This window comes from Myotis brandtii, unplaced genomic scaffold (assembly GCF_000412655.1).
Source record: "Myotis brandtii unplaced genomic scaffold, ASM41265v1 scaffold160, whole genome shotgun sequence".
In the NCBI taxonomy this organism is placed as follows: Eukaryota; Metazoa; Chordata; class Mammalia; order Chiroptera; family Vespertilionidae; genus Myotis; species Myotis brandtii.
Window position 1 is genome coordinate 2681213 of NW_005355833.1, and position 16982 is coordinate 2698194.

Here is a 16982-nt window from a genome sequence, read left to right on the forward strand (position 1 = left end):
TTGTTTTGCATTTATCATACATACAGTAAACCTAAAAAATGTACATTAAAACACTCATATAATTACCATCTAGCTTCTATAGTCAACATTTTGCTATATTTATTTTATCACATATTCATCAATCCATCTTATTGTTTTCTGTATTTAAAAATAAGTTCCAGAAATCAGTGCCCTTCACCTCTAAATACTTCAGCTTGTATATCATTAGCTAAAGTTAAATACATATTTACTTATGGTTCTTAATTTTTTAGTTAAAATTTACACCCAGTGAAATGCACCAATCTTGTGTGTGATGAATTTTGACAAATGTATACACATGTAACCCACACTCTAATCAAGATAGAGAATAATTCCATCACCCCAGAGCATTCCCTCTTGCCCCTTTCCCATCAGTCCCCAGTCCCACACCTCAGTGTTTCACTTCTTTCACTATAGATTAGTTTTTCTTATTATTAAATTTTATGTAAGTGAAATCATATAGTATGTTCTTATGTCTGACTTGGTTTTGATCAGTATAATAGTTTTGATATTCTTCTGGATTGTTGTTTTTATTGGTAATTCATTTCTTTTTATGGGGAGGGTAATACTGTTATACAGATACTAGAGGTCCGGTGCACGAAATTCATGCACAAGGGGCGGGGGTCCCCTCAGCCCAGCCTGCACCCTCTCCAATCTGGGACCCCTCAGAGGATGTCTGACTGCTGGAAACCGGCAGTCGGACATCCCTCTCACAATCCTGGACTGCTGTCTCCTAATCACTCACCTGCCTGCCTGCCTGGTCGCCCCTAACTGCACCCCTCTGCCAGCCAGGTCACCCCCAACTGCCCCCTTCCTGCTGGCCTGGTTGCTCCTAACTGCCTCCCCCTGACCCCCACTGGCCTGGTCACCCCTTACTGCTCCCCCTGCCAGCCTGGTTGCCCCCAATTGCCCCCCCTCCTGGCCTAGTCACCCCTCACTCCCCTAACTGCCACCCCTGCCAGCCTGGTCACCCCCAACTCCCCCCCTGCTGGCCCAGTCACCCCCAACTGCCCCCCTGCCGGCCTGGTTGCCCCTCATGCCCCCCCCCCCGCCAGCCTGGTCACCCCACACAGCCTGCTTGTTCAGTCATTTGGTCGTCCCTCACTAACCCCACTGCCAGCCTGGTTGTAGGCAGCCATCTTGCGAGGGTGTGAGGGTTAATATGCATATTACCTCCTTATTATATAGGATACCACAATTTGTTTCTATGTTCACCTGCTATTGGACATTTGAATTGTTTTCAGTTTATGGCTATTACAAAGAAGCTGTAAACATTTTCTTGTGAACATGTTTATTTCTGTTGAGTAAACATATAAGTGGGGAATTGCTGGGTCAGGGGATAGGTAAACAATGATAAGATTAGAAGAAACTGCCAGAACTTTTCCAAAAGAGGTTGCGCCATTGATGCATCCACCAAATATACATGAGAATTTGGTTGCTCCACATCCTCACTAACTTTTGGTGTTATCAGTCTTTTTAATGTTAGCCATTCTGGAGGGAGTGAGTGATAACTCACTGTGGGTTTAATTGGCATTTTCCTGAAGGCTATTGAGATGGGCACTTTTTCATGTGCCCACACCATTGGTGAAGTCCTCTGTGAAGTGGTCTGTTCAAATAATTTGTTCATTTTTTCATTGGAGTTTTTGTTCTTATTGAATTGTAGAGCATATTATCTTTTCATATGATAATATGAACATACTGTGCTTACTTGTATGCATGTTAATTTGTGTTCTGTTCTTTTTTCTTTTCTAAAAACAGCTTTATTGTTTCATTTGGTTCAATGCATGGGAGAGGGCTTCAGGGTGATTAAAAGAATGACTAATAGTTTCAGGAAGAGGCTCAGCTAAAAGCCAGAAACACCAGGGGAATGCAGAGGGGTTTCTGAAAGGCCTCTGGGTTCCAAAGGCTCCTAGTCGGACTCGAGGGTGAGCCTTTTAAAGAGTCACTCGCCCAGCCCAGCCTGGGGGCAGGCCAGCCTGCGGGTGTTGGTCAGGTGGTTGCCCATCTTCTTGATGAGTTTCACCTCCTCATCCAGGAAGTGGTTCTCCAGGAAGTCACAGAGCTGAGGGTCTGCGTGGGGAGAACCCAGGGCCTGCAGCTCCAAAAAGGCCTAATTCAGGTTCCTCTCCAAGGCCAGGGTGGCTTCCATGGCGTCCTGAGTTTTGCCCCACTCATCTTGGGAAGGCTTCAGCACGTCCTGGAAGAGAATGTGGCCGCTGCATTTGTTTTTCAACTTAAACAGACGCTCAGCATCCTTGTGCTTCTTCTCTGCCAACTCGTGGAAGAAGTGGCCCACACCCTAGAGCCACATCATCAAGGTCGAAATAGTAGCCCAGAGAGAGGTAGGTGTAGGAGGCCCGCAGATGCATGTTGGCCAGGCAGTTGACCGCAGCCTCCACCTCAGTGGAATAATTCTGACGAATTTGGGAGCTCATAGTTGTTCAACAATAAGGAGTTAAGGTAGAAAAAAACAAAAAACGATGTGTTGGCTGGTCCCGGAGGTGTTTCTGAAGGTGGTGACTGGATGAAACGCAGGAGAGTGGTCGGAGGCCGTAAGAAGGGGCGTCCCTGGGTCTGTTCCATCCAAACCCTATTGAAGCAAGAGACAGACCCGGGACCGCCGAGGGCACTGACTGTTTTCTGTTCTTTTCAATAAATATCTATATATAGAAAAGGCTAACATGCTAAGTGTCCTTCTGCCCACCTGACTGGTCGCTATGATGTGCACTGACCACCAGGGGGCAGACGCTCAACACCGGAGCTGCTGTAACACACACTGGCCATTTACAGAGAAATGGCAGCATGGACCTGGTGCTGACAGAGCAACACTCGGCTTCACCCAAGTGGGACACAGGCCCCGCCACCACCCTGGAGCAACATCCCACCAAATCGCAGCCAACACTGCCAAGACTCCTTGGCACAGAATGTAGCCCACAGCCCAGCCCAGCCCGGAAATGGTGGCTGTGGGCGCCAGGTAATGACATCACATAACATCGCCCAGCTTCCTCTCCCTCGTAACTAGCCTCCTTGCAGTTTCTTCAGCTCAGGAACACGACTTACTTTATAGCCAGGTGGAAACATTTACACTTTAACCAAATGTCTGAAGTGTTTTCCTGTGCCTCATCTCATTTGATCCTCACAGAAGTCCTGGAGTAGGTAGATAGGAGACTCAGTGGAATCCTATTTTCTTTTCATTAGCCGGAAAACGGAGATTTAGAAAGTCTAGAAACTTGACCCAACTGAAAAGAAGTAAGAAATGGTGGACCTTGAAAATGACTTCAGGTTTTCTCACTGCACAGAATATAGTCAAACACTGCTGCACTTAAATATTTTACCCTTTGTTCTCCCTGCGTGATCTACAATAATAATATGCTTCATGTTGATATTTACTGCTGTGTTCCTGACAACTACCTGAAAGAGAAGTTGGAGTGCTTCACTGGGCTGGAAAAAGTTTATCTAAATCAGAAAGCAGGTCTAATTAAACAAGTTTATTCTATATACTACAGGCCTGGTGCACGAAATTCATGCATGGTGGGGCAGAGGGTCCCTCAGCCTGACCTGTGCCCTCTCGAAATCCGGGACCCCTCGGGGGATATCCAACTGCCGGTTTATGGGTCGAAACCAACAGTCAGACATCTCTCTTGCAATCCGGGATGCTGCATGCACCAGTGACCATACTTTTCGTACAGGTGAAAGGCATCTTGCTGTTGTATGAGCAGCTCCATTTTTTTGCCCTGATTATAAAAAGTAGTACATAACATGATCCTTCTGAGACAGTAGTACCATTTTCCTCATCTTATTGGTGGAAAAACTGAAGCAGAGAGAAGTTAAGTAATTGGCTTTGTCACGCAGTTATAAGTGTCAGAGTCAGGGCTGACCACACCACAATATGTGCAAGCCAGAGTCCATGCATGTCATTGCTGCATCATCCTGTTTTTTCAGTGTTAGAATAGCCTTGCCAGGTTTTAATTTCTAAATCTAAGAGACTGTTCCCAATATATAGGGTAGGGTCCCTAGGCCTTGCCAGTGATCAGGGCTGATCTATTGGGCGACCTGCAGGGCAATCAGGGGGCCCCCACTGGCAACTGCCTTGGCTGGTGGCCTCGTGCCGCTTGCAGGCCAGCCCCTCCCCCCACCGCTGCTGCCGGTCACCTCCCTCTGCCTGCTGGCACCCACCTTGGCTGGCATGGTGCCACCCGCTCGCTGGCCCCACTCACTGCCAACCTGTCGTTCTGCAGGTTGTTTCACCATTTGGTTGATTTGCATATTAGGGTTTTATATAGATAGATATAAAAGGCTAAGTTGACTCGTGCATGCACGATACATATAAAGCTCTCACTGGCACCAATCACACATGTGTGTTTCCATCTGTCATTGTTGACGGTGAATTTTGCTGACACTTCTAGAGAAAGGGTGAGTAGCGATATTAAAATATTTCTTCTAAATAATTTCCTTTCAATGTGCACGAATTCGTGCACCAGGTCACTAGTTGTATTATTACATTTCCCACTCTATATTTCCTCCTGGAAACTTAGTACATTTTAAAGTGTCATGAGCCTTTTCCCATTATGATACAATTTTAAGAATTATCAGTTGGGGTGACCGCTGATAAAATTTGGCATAATTTAATTTGTCACTATAAAATCTCAAGGGACACCTCAAGTCCAAATTGTGCTTGTCTGCCATCTTGAAATAAGGTAGAAGATAAGTGTCCCTAACTTGGTAGTTCCACCCAATACCTTCTACTATGGCTGGCAGATGATCAATAACTACTTGTTTAATGTTTTCTGTGGTGTGGTCCATTTCACTAAATATTGATCTTGGGGGCAGAATTTGACTCCATAGTGTTAACAGAACTATCAGTCTCTCCTCCTATTTAAGTCCTCTCTCTGTGAGAACTCTGTATTTTTGCCTTCTAAAGAATTGAATGGCTACGAGATCATGAAATCTTACCATTTGCAATAGCATGGATGGACTTAGAGGATATTATGCTCAATGAAATAAGCCAATCAGAGAAAGACAAATATCATATGATTTTACCTGTATGTGGAATCCAAAGAACAAAATGAACAAACAGACACAATTAAAACAGACTCATAGATACAGAGAGTGAATGGGTGGTTGCCAGAGGGGAAAGAGGTTTGGCACACTGAGTGAAAAAGGTGAAGGGATTAAGAAGCACAAATTGTAGTAACAAAATAGTCACAGGGAAGTAAGTATAGCTTAGGAAATATAATCAATAATATTTTCAAAACTATACATGGTGCCAGTTAGGGTACTGGAAACATAAAGGGGAACACTAGGTATATGATTGTTTAACCACTAAGACATATACCCAAAACCAATTCAAAATAAAAATTAGAAAAAAACTGCATGCTGCCCCGGCCAGTGTGATTCAGTTGGTTGGGCGTCATCCTGTTTATGGAGAAGCTTCAGGTTGATTCTGGGTTGGGGCACAGGCCTGGGGTTTTGGCTCAATGGTGGAGTGGAGGCAGGGTGCAGAAGGAGGCAGACAATTGATGTTTCACTCTCACGTCGATGTTTCTCTCTCTCTCTCTCTCTCTCTCTCTCTCTCTCTCTCTCTCTCTTTCTTTCCCTTCCTCTCTCTCTAAAAATCAATACAAATATTTTTAATAAATAAATAAAAATAAACACAATAATATTCTTTTTAAAACATGTATGCTTAGATTTCAAAAAAATAAAAAGCAGTTTACTAGCAACTTTGTTTCTTTTCCCCCAGCTTTTTGGGGGTATAATTGACAAATGGAAATTGCATATATTTAATGTGTACATCTTGGTGTTTTGATATACACGTACATTTTGAAAAGATAAAAAGACAAATAAATGAATGGCAACAGCTTGGAATTGGTCAGGAGCCTTAAGTATGGAGGTCAAAGAGACTTCCAGAGGCCCATCCAGGCAGGCAAGAATACACAAGAGATCTAGAGTAGGTGAGGTGTGGGCATCCAAACTCAAACTCAGATTCTGCAGATAATCCATGAAGCTTCAAGGGAAGGCATGCCCATGGCCCCTCTGGGAAAGGGAGCCCAGATAGCTGTTTCTGCAAGTTGATAGTGCTTATAAATTCAAGTTGGAGATCTCTGAGCAGATGCTTGGAGCAGAGGTTGGTGTCCAAGCCAGAACCTGACCAACAGGGGGCTCCCTATTGTTGGTGATTAAGCAGCTCAGGGACCTCCTGGTTGCCTGGTGCGGGGAAGGTGGGAGCGCAGAGAGCAGCAGTGTCCACTGAATGGCTGAGGCCCTGGAGCTACCTTTATGTTTGAGGGCAAAGGAGTCTTTGCTGCAGCTCTCCAAAATGCCTGCTACACAGTCTGTGAGGGGCTGGGTCCCAGGGAGGTTAGGCTGGTGGTGGTGTTGCAGCTTTCCTCCCTGCCACCTGAATTCCAGCAATGAAGTTTAGAGCACTGGCTGAAGGAGTGCGAGTAAGAAGGGACATCTGGCCTAGAGAGTTGGCTAGTGGATGCTAAATAAATGCTCCACCAGGTAACTTCTAACCAGAACAGTTCTCAGAAAGGGTGGGCCTGAGCCAATGGCACAGGGTATCGCCTCTACGTAGAGAAGTCAGGGGCGTGGGGCCACTGGGAGCTGGCAGCCCCTGAAAGGAGAAGCCAGCAAGCTCCAAAGAGTCTGACATGACTAACAGACATACAAGAACCAGCTCCTCCGTGGACACCCAACTTGAACTGTATGGTGATAGTTGATCCAGAGTGGATTTTATAGTATGTAAATTTTAAAAGGGAGGGGGAAACCTGGCCCCCTCACCTGCCCCAGACCCGCCCCACCACCAACTTGAACACACAAGGAAGTTGTGTTAGGAAGAAGGGCTATTTTTCCACCCTTTTCCCTCCTCAGACCTTCCGGAGCCTTGTATGGTCCATCAGTAAGCAGCTGATGGACCTCCTCTCTTGTGTTAACTCAAATCTGGTTCTAATCTGATGACCCCTCTCCCCAGCAGTCTTCTGGGCCACAGTGTCCCCCTCCCTCATACACCCCAATCCTGGAACTGAGAATTGTTCTGGTTCCCCATCACTGTTCCATCTCTCCTCCCCCCTCCTTTAAAGAGGCATGACTGCCTCTTTGTTGCTGTTATCTGCCTCCTCATTAGTGAGGATTCTAGCAGTTGGCTTATTATCACTTTTCCTATTTTTATTCCTATTACTCTTCAGTGACCTCAAGCACAAACCACCCAATCCCTTGGCCTTTCTGTTTTGCAAACTCCTCACCTCCAATGAAGATCTGCTCCTCCTTCCCATCTCAGACACCCACCTCCATGGTTGTATCCTGGCTTCTCACCAGTCAGTGCACCACTTTGGACATCTCCATTCTCTGACCACTACCTGTCTCCTTGCAGCTCACCTACCTTGATGCTCCCATCCCAACAACCTAACTCTAGCAGTTCTCCACTCTACTGACCTGCTCCCACGTTCTCACTATCAGTCATGACTCACTTCCCTCCTTAGCTAACTTATAATTCACTAGAGGCCCAGTGCATGAATTTGTGCACGGGTGGGGTCCAGCTGGCCATCCCCAGTAGGGGTCATCAGGCAGGACCGGTGGGGAGGTGGGGGTGTGGGAGGCCAGGGCGGGGGGGCCATGGGCGATTGAGGGGTGCCAATCAGGACTCCAATCAGGCCAGTTGGCTGCCGCAGTGCATGTCATAGAGACCGGTCATTCCGGTTGTTCCATTGTTCTGGTTGCTTGGCTTTTATATATATAGATGGTCCATCCTTACAAATCTTCTAAACACCCCAGCTTCCTTGCCCCTGCTGTATGCATTGTCATCATCTGGCTAGATAAGCCCAGCTCTCTGCCACCTCGATGCCTGCTCTCAAGCAGCGGAGCCATGCTGACCAGTCCCCCTTTAAAGTCATGGTCGCCATTCGCCCCTCCCAGGCATCTGAGAGTGGTTGTTTCCCACCCTCCAGAACAACTGCCTGTCTTCTGCCCCTCTCAGCCCCCATCCCCCACTGATGATCTTGCCTCGTATTTTCTGCAAAAGCAGACAGGAACTTTGCCGTCTTCCCTCCATCAAATTCACCCACCTACATGGACCTAGATAGCCTTTCTCTCCTGTTCAAAAGATGAAGTGTCCTTTCCTCTACCAAAGGCTGAACTTCTATTTAGTCACAGGATCCCAGGCCTCTGACTTTCTCTGAGACTCTCTGTCTCTCTCTCTCTCTCATCATCGATGCCTCCCCCTGCACTGGCTCATTCCCACCAGCATACAAACATGCTCTCTATCTCCTGTCACTTCTGGGAGGCAGACCCTATAGAGAGGAGGCTCCTCCCGGGTCACACAAGCCTCCTCGCTCTAGCCCAGCATGCTGCCCCTTTCTACTTTTCAAGTTTTGGAAGGAGTTGCTGTTGTTGTTTTTTTCAAAACATCTAGGGTCCCTGTCTCCAGAGGTAGAAATCAGTTCTCCTTATTCCCAAGGTTCAAGTCATGTTTGTTGCACGACATCTGTTCCCAGGGACTGTGGGGAGACTGGTGTTGTCACCGTCTGGAGAACTGCAGAGATGAGTGGGAGGACCGCGCTGGGGCCTGAGAGCTGGATTCTTGAGAAAAGGTGTGAAATTAGTCAAACCGAGATTCGGAGATGAATCTTGCTGCAGTGAGCTGTAGGCTGCACAGGCCCTACGAATTGAGGGAATGCCCCCATCCTTCAGGCCAGGAAGCTGTGCGTGCTGATAGCAGTAGTGCCTTCCTGGCGATGCGATCTTGAGCAAGTTTCATAATGTCTCTAAACCCGTTTCTTCATCTGGAAATTGGGGAGAATAACTACCTCAAAGAGAATTCTGCTGTGAGTAGGAAATGAGATCACACGTGCCATGCTGTTTTATCTCGGCTTCTTCACTGGCCCAGGCAATCGTCAGACCTCAGAAGGTCCTGTTGTGAATTCTGCATCCGAGTGCTCCTTCCCGCAGAGGCTGTTTCTCCCACGTTGATCTATCCTGCTGCCACCTCGTCGTTTTGGCAGGAAACACCTTTACTAATGTCAAGAGAGACCTACCTAAAGACCTCAGGGCGAGGGAAAGAATATACCACAAACTACCAACTAAGGCTGCCAGAAGCCATTTAGTCTGCATGGATCTTCTTACAGGACGTAAAGGTGACTTGTATGCAATCACCCAGCGAGTTAGTCTCAGGGCTGTCTCCCAACTCTTGAGCCCTGGTCAAGGCTTGAGGGCCTTCCGAAAGCCATCAGCAAAATTTAGTGCAAATCCACTTCTTTTTACAACTAAGATCTTCAATATACTGTATCGTGATAGTTGATACAGAGTGAATTTTATTGTATGTAAATTTTAAAAGTGTGTGTGTGGTGGGGGGGGGGGGGGGGGGGGGGGTGGAGGGAACCACTTTCATAACACTGGCATCTCTCTCTTTTCCAAAAGCAGTTTTGCTTTCCACTTTGTAATGTTCCTTCCCATCTTTCCCTCCATCTCATGACCTGTGAGACACACAGGTAGTTATTATCATCCCCTTTCTCCAAGAAGTGTGAACGTCACGTAGACCCAGGTTCAAATCCCAGCTGTCACTCACCACCTGTGTTGTCTTGGGCAGGTTACTTAACCTCTCTGAGCCTCCTTTCCTCAACACTGAGTGAGCATGGCCATAACACCCTCCTCCCTGGGCTGTTGTGGGTATTACATTTAATGCAGCATTTCCCAAATGTCCCCAATGATGAGAATCCTCTGGGTACTTGTTAAAACACAGATTCCCGGGCCCCAGTCCAGAGCTACAGAACCAGAATTCCCAAGGGTGAGGGAGGCCTGGCAGTCTGACAAGCCCTAGGGATTCTTATCAGGGAAATTTGGGAAACATTAGGTTGACTCCTATAAAGCGCATAGTGTTGTGTCTGGCACTAAGCGAATATTTAGCGAGTACTTATGTGTTCAATCTTTGAAATGGGGATAATTACTGCCTGATAGGATTTTTATGAGAAAGAAGCAAAATGATGTGCAAGGCCCAACAGTAAGTTCTAAATCTGCGTTGGTGTCCTCACTCATTGTACTGGCCCCCACTCCCCTAGGCCTCCCTCATCCCAGCCCCATACCCACAGCAGGAAGTTCCTCATTTAAATTCCAGGGATCAAACCTCATTTTACCAATCTGTGTCCCAGGCCCTTCCTTGTACCAGTCACTCTGGTCAGAGTATGGAATATGCTGATTGGCCAGCACTAGGTCGCTTGCTCAGCCCAGGAACCAGATCGGGGACCGTCAGCCCCACCTGAACTTCAGGAAGGGGGATGGGCCATGTCCATGGGAGTCTCTGCAGTGGTTTTGCCAGACCAAGAGGAGAGGATGCCTGGCAGGCAACTCCACAGGCACCCCCGGCATCAGCTCCCAAGTCACAGGTGGCAGCCTAGAGGGCCTCAGTCAGCCTGATCAGCCTCAGACCTGCCCTCATCTGTCCAACCATCTCCAGACCTCTCCTTGCCCCAGTCAGCCCTGAGCCCAGCCTGCCACAGAGGCCTGTCCAAGGGCTGGTCCAGGGACTCAGGGACACCATTGTCCAAAGCTGCTTATAGGGACCCACTGTGGGAATCCTTCCAACCAGGAACAATGAGTCTCTGAACCAGGATAAAAACAGTCTTTGCAAGTCAGCAAATGAGACAAACCAAATTGCTTGTCTGCCTGGCTCTTTGAACACAGTGGATAAGAACAAGATCTCCAGTGTCAGACACAGGTTTGAAGCTTAGCTGCCACTTACTTGCTGGGCCAGTTGTCCAGCTTGTCTGAGCTTTGGTTTCCTCTGTGAAATCCGTGTGAGGAAGAGGGAGGCAATGGATATAAATTATGACAAGAGCAGGAGCTCATAATCTAGGATCAGCATCAGCCTCCTCCTCTCCAGGCACTAGTCTGCGTCAAGAAATGCCCTTCTCAGGGGTGACTAGCCTGACACTATTGGGGACCAAACCCACTATGAATATTTAAAAAACATAGGATGCACTCCAAAGCCACAGACAACACACGGATGTGCCGTGGCGCGCGCGGCATCCTGTCCACCCGAGGCTGGGCTGCTCCTCCTGGAAGACACTGCTGTGTACCTACTGACTCTCAACCGCTGGCCTCCCAGCAACTGGCGAGCCTCGGGAGACTTGGTGCAGAAGCCCAGGAGCGGGGCCTTGCAGTGTGACCTTGAGCACATCACTCACCCTCTCTGGGTTGTAGTTTCCTCTTTCGTGACATGAGAGGGGTGACTGGTGACTGGGGGATTTCAGCTCTCAAGGGTCCATAGGGCACTTGCTAGCGCTCAGTGGGGAAACCTCACTCACCAGGTGCACTGGGCAAGGTGAGCAACTGCTGTACACAGCTGGCTCATCCAGGTGTCTCGGAAGCAGGAGACACTCCAGTGTTAAGACGAGGGGGCTGGTTCTGGAACCACCCCTCCCTGGATTACTCCCGATGCTCTTCTCTGGCTGTATGGCCTGGGTAATGGCACCTACCTAAGGGGGCTGTGAGAATTCAGTAAGAATGAGATGCTGCGTGTAAAGCACAGTATCTGGCACACAGCCAGAGCTCAATACATGTCAGCCTCTCCCCTCTGGCTAGCTTCCTCCTCCTCCTTGCCATTCATGGCGAGGTTTGATAATAGTCCAGACCTGGGTTTCACCCCGGCTCCACCTCTTCTTACCTTCAAGTCACTGAGCCTCGGTTTTCCTCATCTATGAAACAGGTACAATGAGACTTTTACTCGAAGGCTGATGTGAATGTTCAGTATGATTGACAGACAGTTTGCCTCCCTCAGTCCCATCAGCATGGACCCAGTCATAGTCTATTTTAGCTTCCATTTTTATAGCAGCTATTTCCATATCTATGTGAGTCAACTGATCCTTAAAACCCCCAGAAAGGGAGCCAGGGCCAGAAAACCCAAGGCCAGGCCTGAGCGGCTCTCGATTTCACCCCACTCCCGTGTTCTTTCACCAGCTCTGGAGGCACAGAACATGCCTACCTCGTTCAGCCTCACGGCCCCCGTTTCCCACAGCACCCGGCCTCTGGGAGGCCACCGCCCATCCTACACAGTCAGGAGATATCTCCAAAGCGAAGTGCAGGAGTCCCAGGACACCACCCAGAGGGTGGGGTGAGGTTTCCCAATAGTGAGGTGCACCTCACCTACGGGAACTGCACAGGAGCCAGGGCTCACATGGGGTTCCAGGCTACAGGCTGAGGATGAAGACATGTGCCTATGTATAAACTACCACAGCACATTAGTATAACCCTTCTGGAAAACACAGCACCTTGCATGCGAGTGTTAGACATGTCAGCTTTGGGTGCCATGACACTACTTCTAAGCATTTGTTCTAAGAAATCCTCAAAACGTGTAACAGAATGTCCACTGTGGTGCTAAGCTGGAAATAACATCTAACCATTGGTTAGGATGGAACACATCAGAATAGTTAGTGGACCGCTACCTGTCCTTGTTAGATGTTTTTGAAGACCCGTTAGAGGTAGAGAAATGATCATAATAATGCTAAGTCAATAAGGAACAAATGTGTTCACACATTCCTGAGGCTCTCAAGCCTATGTTCTATTTTACAGTCTGAACAACAAAACAATGGAAGGTACTCAGAATAAGGTATGGTCCCAAGGTTGGCCTAACATTTTGGTGACTGTTTGGTTTTTTTTTATCTTTTTCTCTTTACACTTCTCCCCCCTCCAACATGAAGCTTTTCATGAAGAAAGCACACCGCTGCGTCTTGCTTTGAGACCAAAGTGTCAAAACGTAGTATCGGGTTACACATCCCATGAGAAGAGCTATGTTGTCAAGGAGCCCTGTCGGCGAGCAGGTGGTGTGGAATGCATCTTAGATCAATGGCCTGTTGGACTCAAAGAAGCCATCCCAAAAAAATTGTATAAAAAGATTTATTGAAATTTATCAATGACAAACAGACATAAAACTCAAAGTTTGGCTCTTCTGAGGGGGAGGAAAGGAACTGGTGCAGATGCTCTTTTGTACAGATGAAACACGGGCCAGGAAACACGTCACTTCTAAAGCAATCCAGAAGAGGACAATGAAAGCAAACCTGTACATTCACTAGGAATTTGCAGTCATTTCAGATTCCCACTAGGTAAGAAAATACAATTTTGCGCTAGTTTGTCCGTGCTCGGGCGTATGAAAACAAACAAACAAACCCAGCCGACATGCAGCAACATCTCCTGCACTTAGGTTTGTAAAAATGGTCTAAGCACAGGAGTACATGTGGAAGAATTCTCTTGTCATTTTGTAAAACAAAGCGTTCTAATATTTTACAGAACAAGAGAGGGGAGTTTTTAAAAAATCTTTTAAGAGGTTAACGGTTAAGGGTTTGCTTCTTCTCTTTTCATTCTAACCACCAAATCCATTTTACTCATGAGCCTGCTGTTTTCAGCTCTCTGGCTCATAGCTCCTACTCCTAAGAGTGACATCAGAGTCTTCTTCGTAGAACGAAGCCCACCACCATCTGTGAAGAGGGAAAGGGAATGAGATGGGGACTGTCCCCAACCAGTGCCAAAATACGCCTTTAGGTTGCTATTTAAAACCAGGGCGGGCGTTGGATGTCTCTAACAGGCCCAAGAAATGCAGAAACCACGTGAACCAGAACAAGAGGTAAGATGTGGCTGGTGCTCAGTTGCTCCTGGGCTTTGAGAAACCAAACTGAGGCAGCCTCGGCCTTCCAACCAACTCAAGAGACTCAGGAGATACCAGGAAATGTGAGAGACCTCCAAACCATCCTCTCTGAGGGCATGGAACAAATGCTCACTTGGTGTGTACTCAGCTATTGCAATTACAGGGACAAAAACAGACACACAAAAAGTAGGGGGAAAAATAAAGAGTGGCAGTAAAAATAGTATTTTATTCCACCCCAAAACTCTCCCCACAACCCCCAGTACACTTTTCCCCTCTCGTTCCCACAGCAACGTTACAATCAGAAAAAAATAAGTTTCGGGGGTCAGGATTTGGGGGGTACGGGTAAAAACAGTCAAATCACAATAGGAATTTTTCAAAATAGGTATCCACTTAGTCATCTTCTTCTCCTTCATCTTCAGGTTCTCGTTTTCGCTTCTGACCCTTTTCTTCTTCTGGAAGAGTAAGGAAAAGGCATTCAGATTAAAGAGTGGCCCTACCTCTGATTTACACCCCCCGCCGCCCCCCCACCACCACCACTGAAGCCAGGAGACCAGACATCTAGGAAGCTTTGCCCTCCTGGCAACTGAGCCAGGACATCTGCAAAGCCAGGCAGGCACCTGCAGCCTCAGATGGGCATGTTCTGCCCATTGCCAGGTCCCTGGGGTCTACACAATCTACTGTCAACTGAAGGGGCTAGCTGCTACCAGCCGAGAGTACAAAGGCTGCCATACCACCAGCAGCAGCCTCTTCTTCATCTTCCTCATCGTCTACTTCCCAGTCGTTATAATCTTCTTCATCCTCCTAGGAGAGAAGATGTGTGCCGTCATCATAGTGCCCCGGGCCACGGACCTGCCGAGGAAGCCACTTTCCCCAGCACTGATCTCAAAAAAGGCAGGTCATCCCCAGCCTCTCAGAGCCCCATGCAAGGACATTCTTTCCCATCACAGACCCCTCTTAAGATTCTATGGAAAGCTTTAAACTCCTCCCCAGAAAACACCCCTATCACATACAATACTTGCAAACAATGTCAGGGGGGTGTGGTTCCTACCCCAGGTCAAGAGCTCCTGAGCTGAAGTCCCTACAACTCAGGCAGCATTCTAATCCAATGCGCTGCTCTCTTAGGAGAACAGGTTCCCAAGCAGACTCTCTGCCATGGAAAGTAGGCCATCCTTCCATCTGTCCTCAATCTAGTGCTGGCTTCAAGGAAGACCCCAGTTCCAGCAAACACAGATTCTGTGGGCAAGTCCAACCTCACCCCACACAGCCCAGCACCATCTTGCAAACTTGGACCACTTGGAGGGGAGAATAAATTCAACTGAGGGCATCATCCCAGCTTGGTAAGATCCATCCAGATGTGTGACTTCATCCTCAACACAGGACCCTTGCTTTATGTTGCTCCCGTGTTACATGCTAGTTAAATCTCTGCCTGTTGAACACTGTTCCTAAAGCATCAGGCAAGCCATTGTTTAAAAAGAACTTGGTGATAGACTTCTTTTTGTCAAGGGAAATACCCTTTTATTTCACAAAAGAATTCCTTAATCAGTCTGTTTGCTGAGACTGGTGTGTGTGTGTGTGTGTATGTGTAAGCTCTCCTTTACTGAAAGCTGGAAATCTGCAGATGGTCAATGAGATCACACACACACACATACACACACACCCCAACCCTGCACGCTGCAGCTTCTGTGGCAGGAAGAACAAGACAAAGAAGCCCATTAGTCAACACGACTTACTGCCCTGTCCTGGGAGGGGGGGAGGCCTGTTTTCCTAAGGGTTCAGAGGTGAGCCTAGCAGCCTACACTCAGGGAGAAGAGCAACTGCACCGAGACCAGGCAGGAACCAAGCCCATCGACCAGCTCTCCTCCCCGCCTGGACCTGCTGCCTCTCCCAAGCCTGGGCTGTGCCGGCTGGGAGATCCTGCCCAGGTGGGTGTGCTCGGCAGGTGGGTGTCTGTGTGCTCAATCAGGAGACAGAAAACCGGGAGAAACCAGGAGCCTTGTCCATGCTGTCATCATTTTAAACCTCCCCACGTCTAACTTTTATAATCAGCAAGAGCTGATGCAGAATTTTGAACAAATCATGGAAAATGACTCTGCTCTAGGGAGATTCAGAACACCCGATACAAAACCCAGCACGCTGAGCCGGCATCTTGGAGAAGGAAGGGTGTGAAAGCCTAAAATAGCAAGTGGTCAAACACCCTAGTCAGACACTGTCCTTAAGCATTTTACTCATAAATTAGTTTATCCTCTTGACAATGTAGTGAGTTGATCCCTATTTACAATCCAGATGGCTATTTCACAGATGAAGAAATAGGCCCAGAAAGGTCAAGGAATTTGTCCAGGGACACACAGCCAAATCTCTGTGCTATGTTACCACTCACAGACACATGACAGACTTACCAAAAAACTAGGAACCAGGCAATGTGTGAAGAAAACGGCACTACTCCCACTGTGTGCGTGCACTAGACCCTTGTCACTGTGACTTGGGATCCAGCAGTGTCTTTCATTATCCATCAGTTCAGGGCAGTCTTTGATTTTCCCTAATACACTGTGAGTGCTCAGTGAATTAACATATGGATGCAGGAGGGCAGGACATGGGGACATGGTTGCAGTAAGAACTAATTTCACACAGAAACGAGGGCCAGGCTTACCCCAGCAGGTGAGGTGCTCTCTTTACCTGCCTCCAGAATCCGCTCTCGCCCGCTCCTCATCCACCTCCCCAGGGCTTGCTGCAAGTCTGGCCTCGTTCAAACCAGCCCAATAAAGGGCCCTGAAATGGACTCATTTCCCCAACCAGGGCTCCTGGGCTTCCCAAGGTTACTGAGGCATTTCCTGGGACTGACCCAAAGGCAGCAAGTAAGAGGGGCTCAGGGAGATGGTACCCCACCCAGCCAGGCACTGACCTCTTCCTCTCCACTCACATCCTCCTCTTCACCTTCTTCCTCCTCTTCTTCATCCTCTTCATCTTCCACTAGATGAGCATCCTCATCATACTCTTCCTCTGTGCAGTGGAATGGGGACAAGAACGAATTGGTGGTGAGCTGGCTCCTCCCTTGCACAGCACAGGCCCCAGGCTGGCGGGCCCGGCAGGGGTGGTAAGGTCCTCAGTGTGGGGCCTATGACCTCACACCCCACCAAGGCCCAAAGCCTAGATGCCTGAAGGTGACAGAACACATCCTAAAATGATCTAAAAGCACTTGAAGTGGTGTGAGCGACAAGCCCTCCTCCCCTAGCTGTACAAAAATGAGAGATCTTTTGTGGAGGTTGAGACCATGGAGAAATGGAGGGATCAGAGGAACAGTTATGAATTAATTTCTCAGCCCGGGAAAGCTGATAAA

General features: G+C 48.0%; 1 protein-coding gene and 1 pseudogene across 2 annotated transcripts in view; both read right to left on the minus strand.

Annotated features, from left to right (window-relative positions):
• Positions 1–1792: 1792 nt before the first annotated feature.
• LOC106725398 lies at positions 1793–2462 on the minus strand (annotated as a pseudogene).
• A 10424-nt stretch (positions 2463–12886) lies between these two features.
• The window catches only part of ANP32A (acidic (leucine-rich) nuclear phosphoprotein 32 family, member A), a 41592-nt gene continuing 37496 nt past the window's right edge, over positions 12887–16982 (minus strand). The window contains exons 5-7 of one of the 2 annotated variants that reach the window (XM_005862088.2): positions 16548–16645; positions 14380–14449; positions 12887–14100 (exon numbers count right to left, since the gene is read on the minus strand). In XM_005862088.2, coding sequence (XP_005862150.1) covers positions 14039–14100; positions 14380–14449; positions 16548–16645 — 230 coding nt within the window. In that variant the 3' untranslated portion in view covers positions 12887–14038. The remainder of the gene's footprint in view (positions 14101–14379; positions 14450–16547; positions 16646–16982) is intronic. The other variant, XM_014536309.1, reaches the window with a different exon arrangement.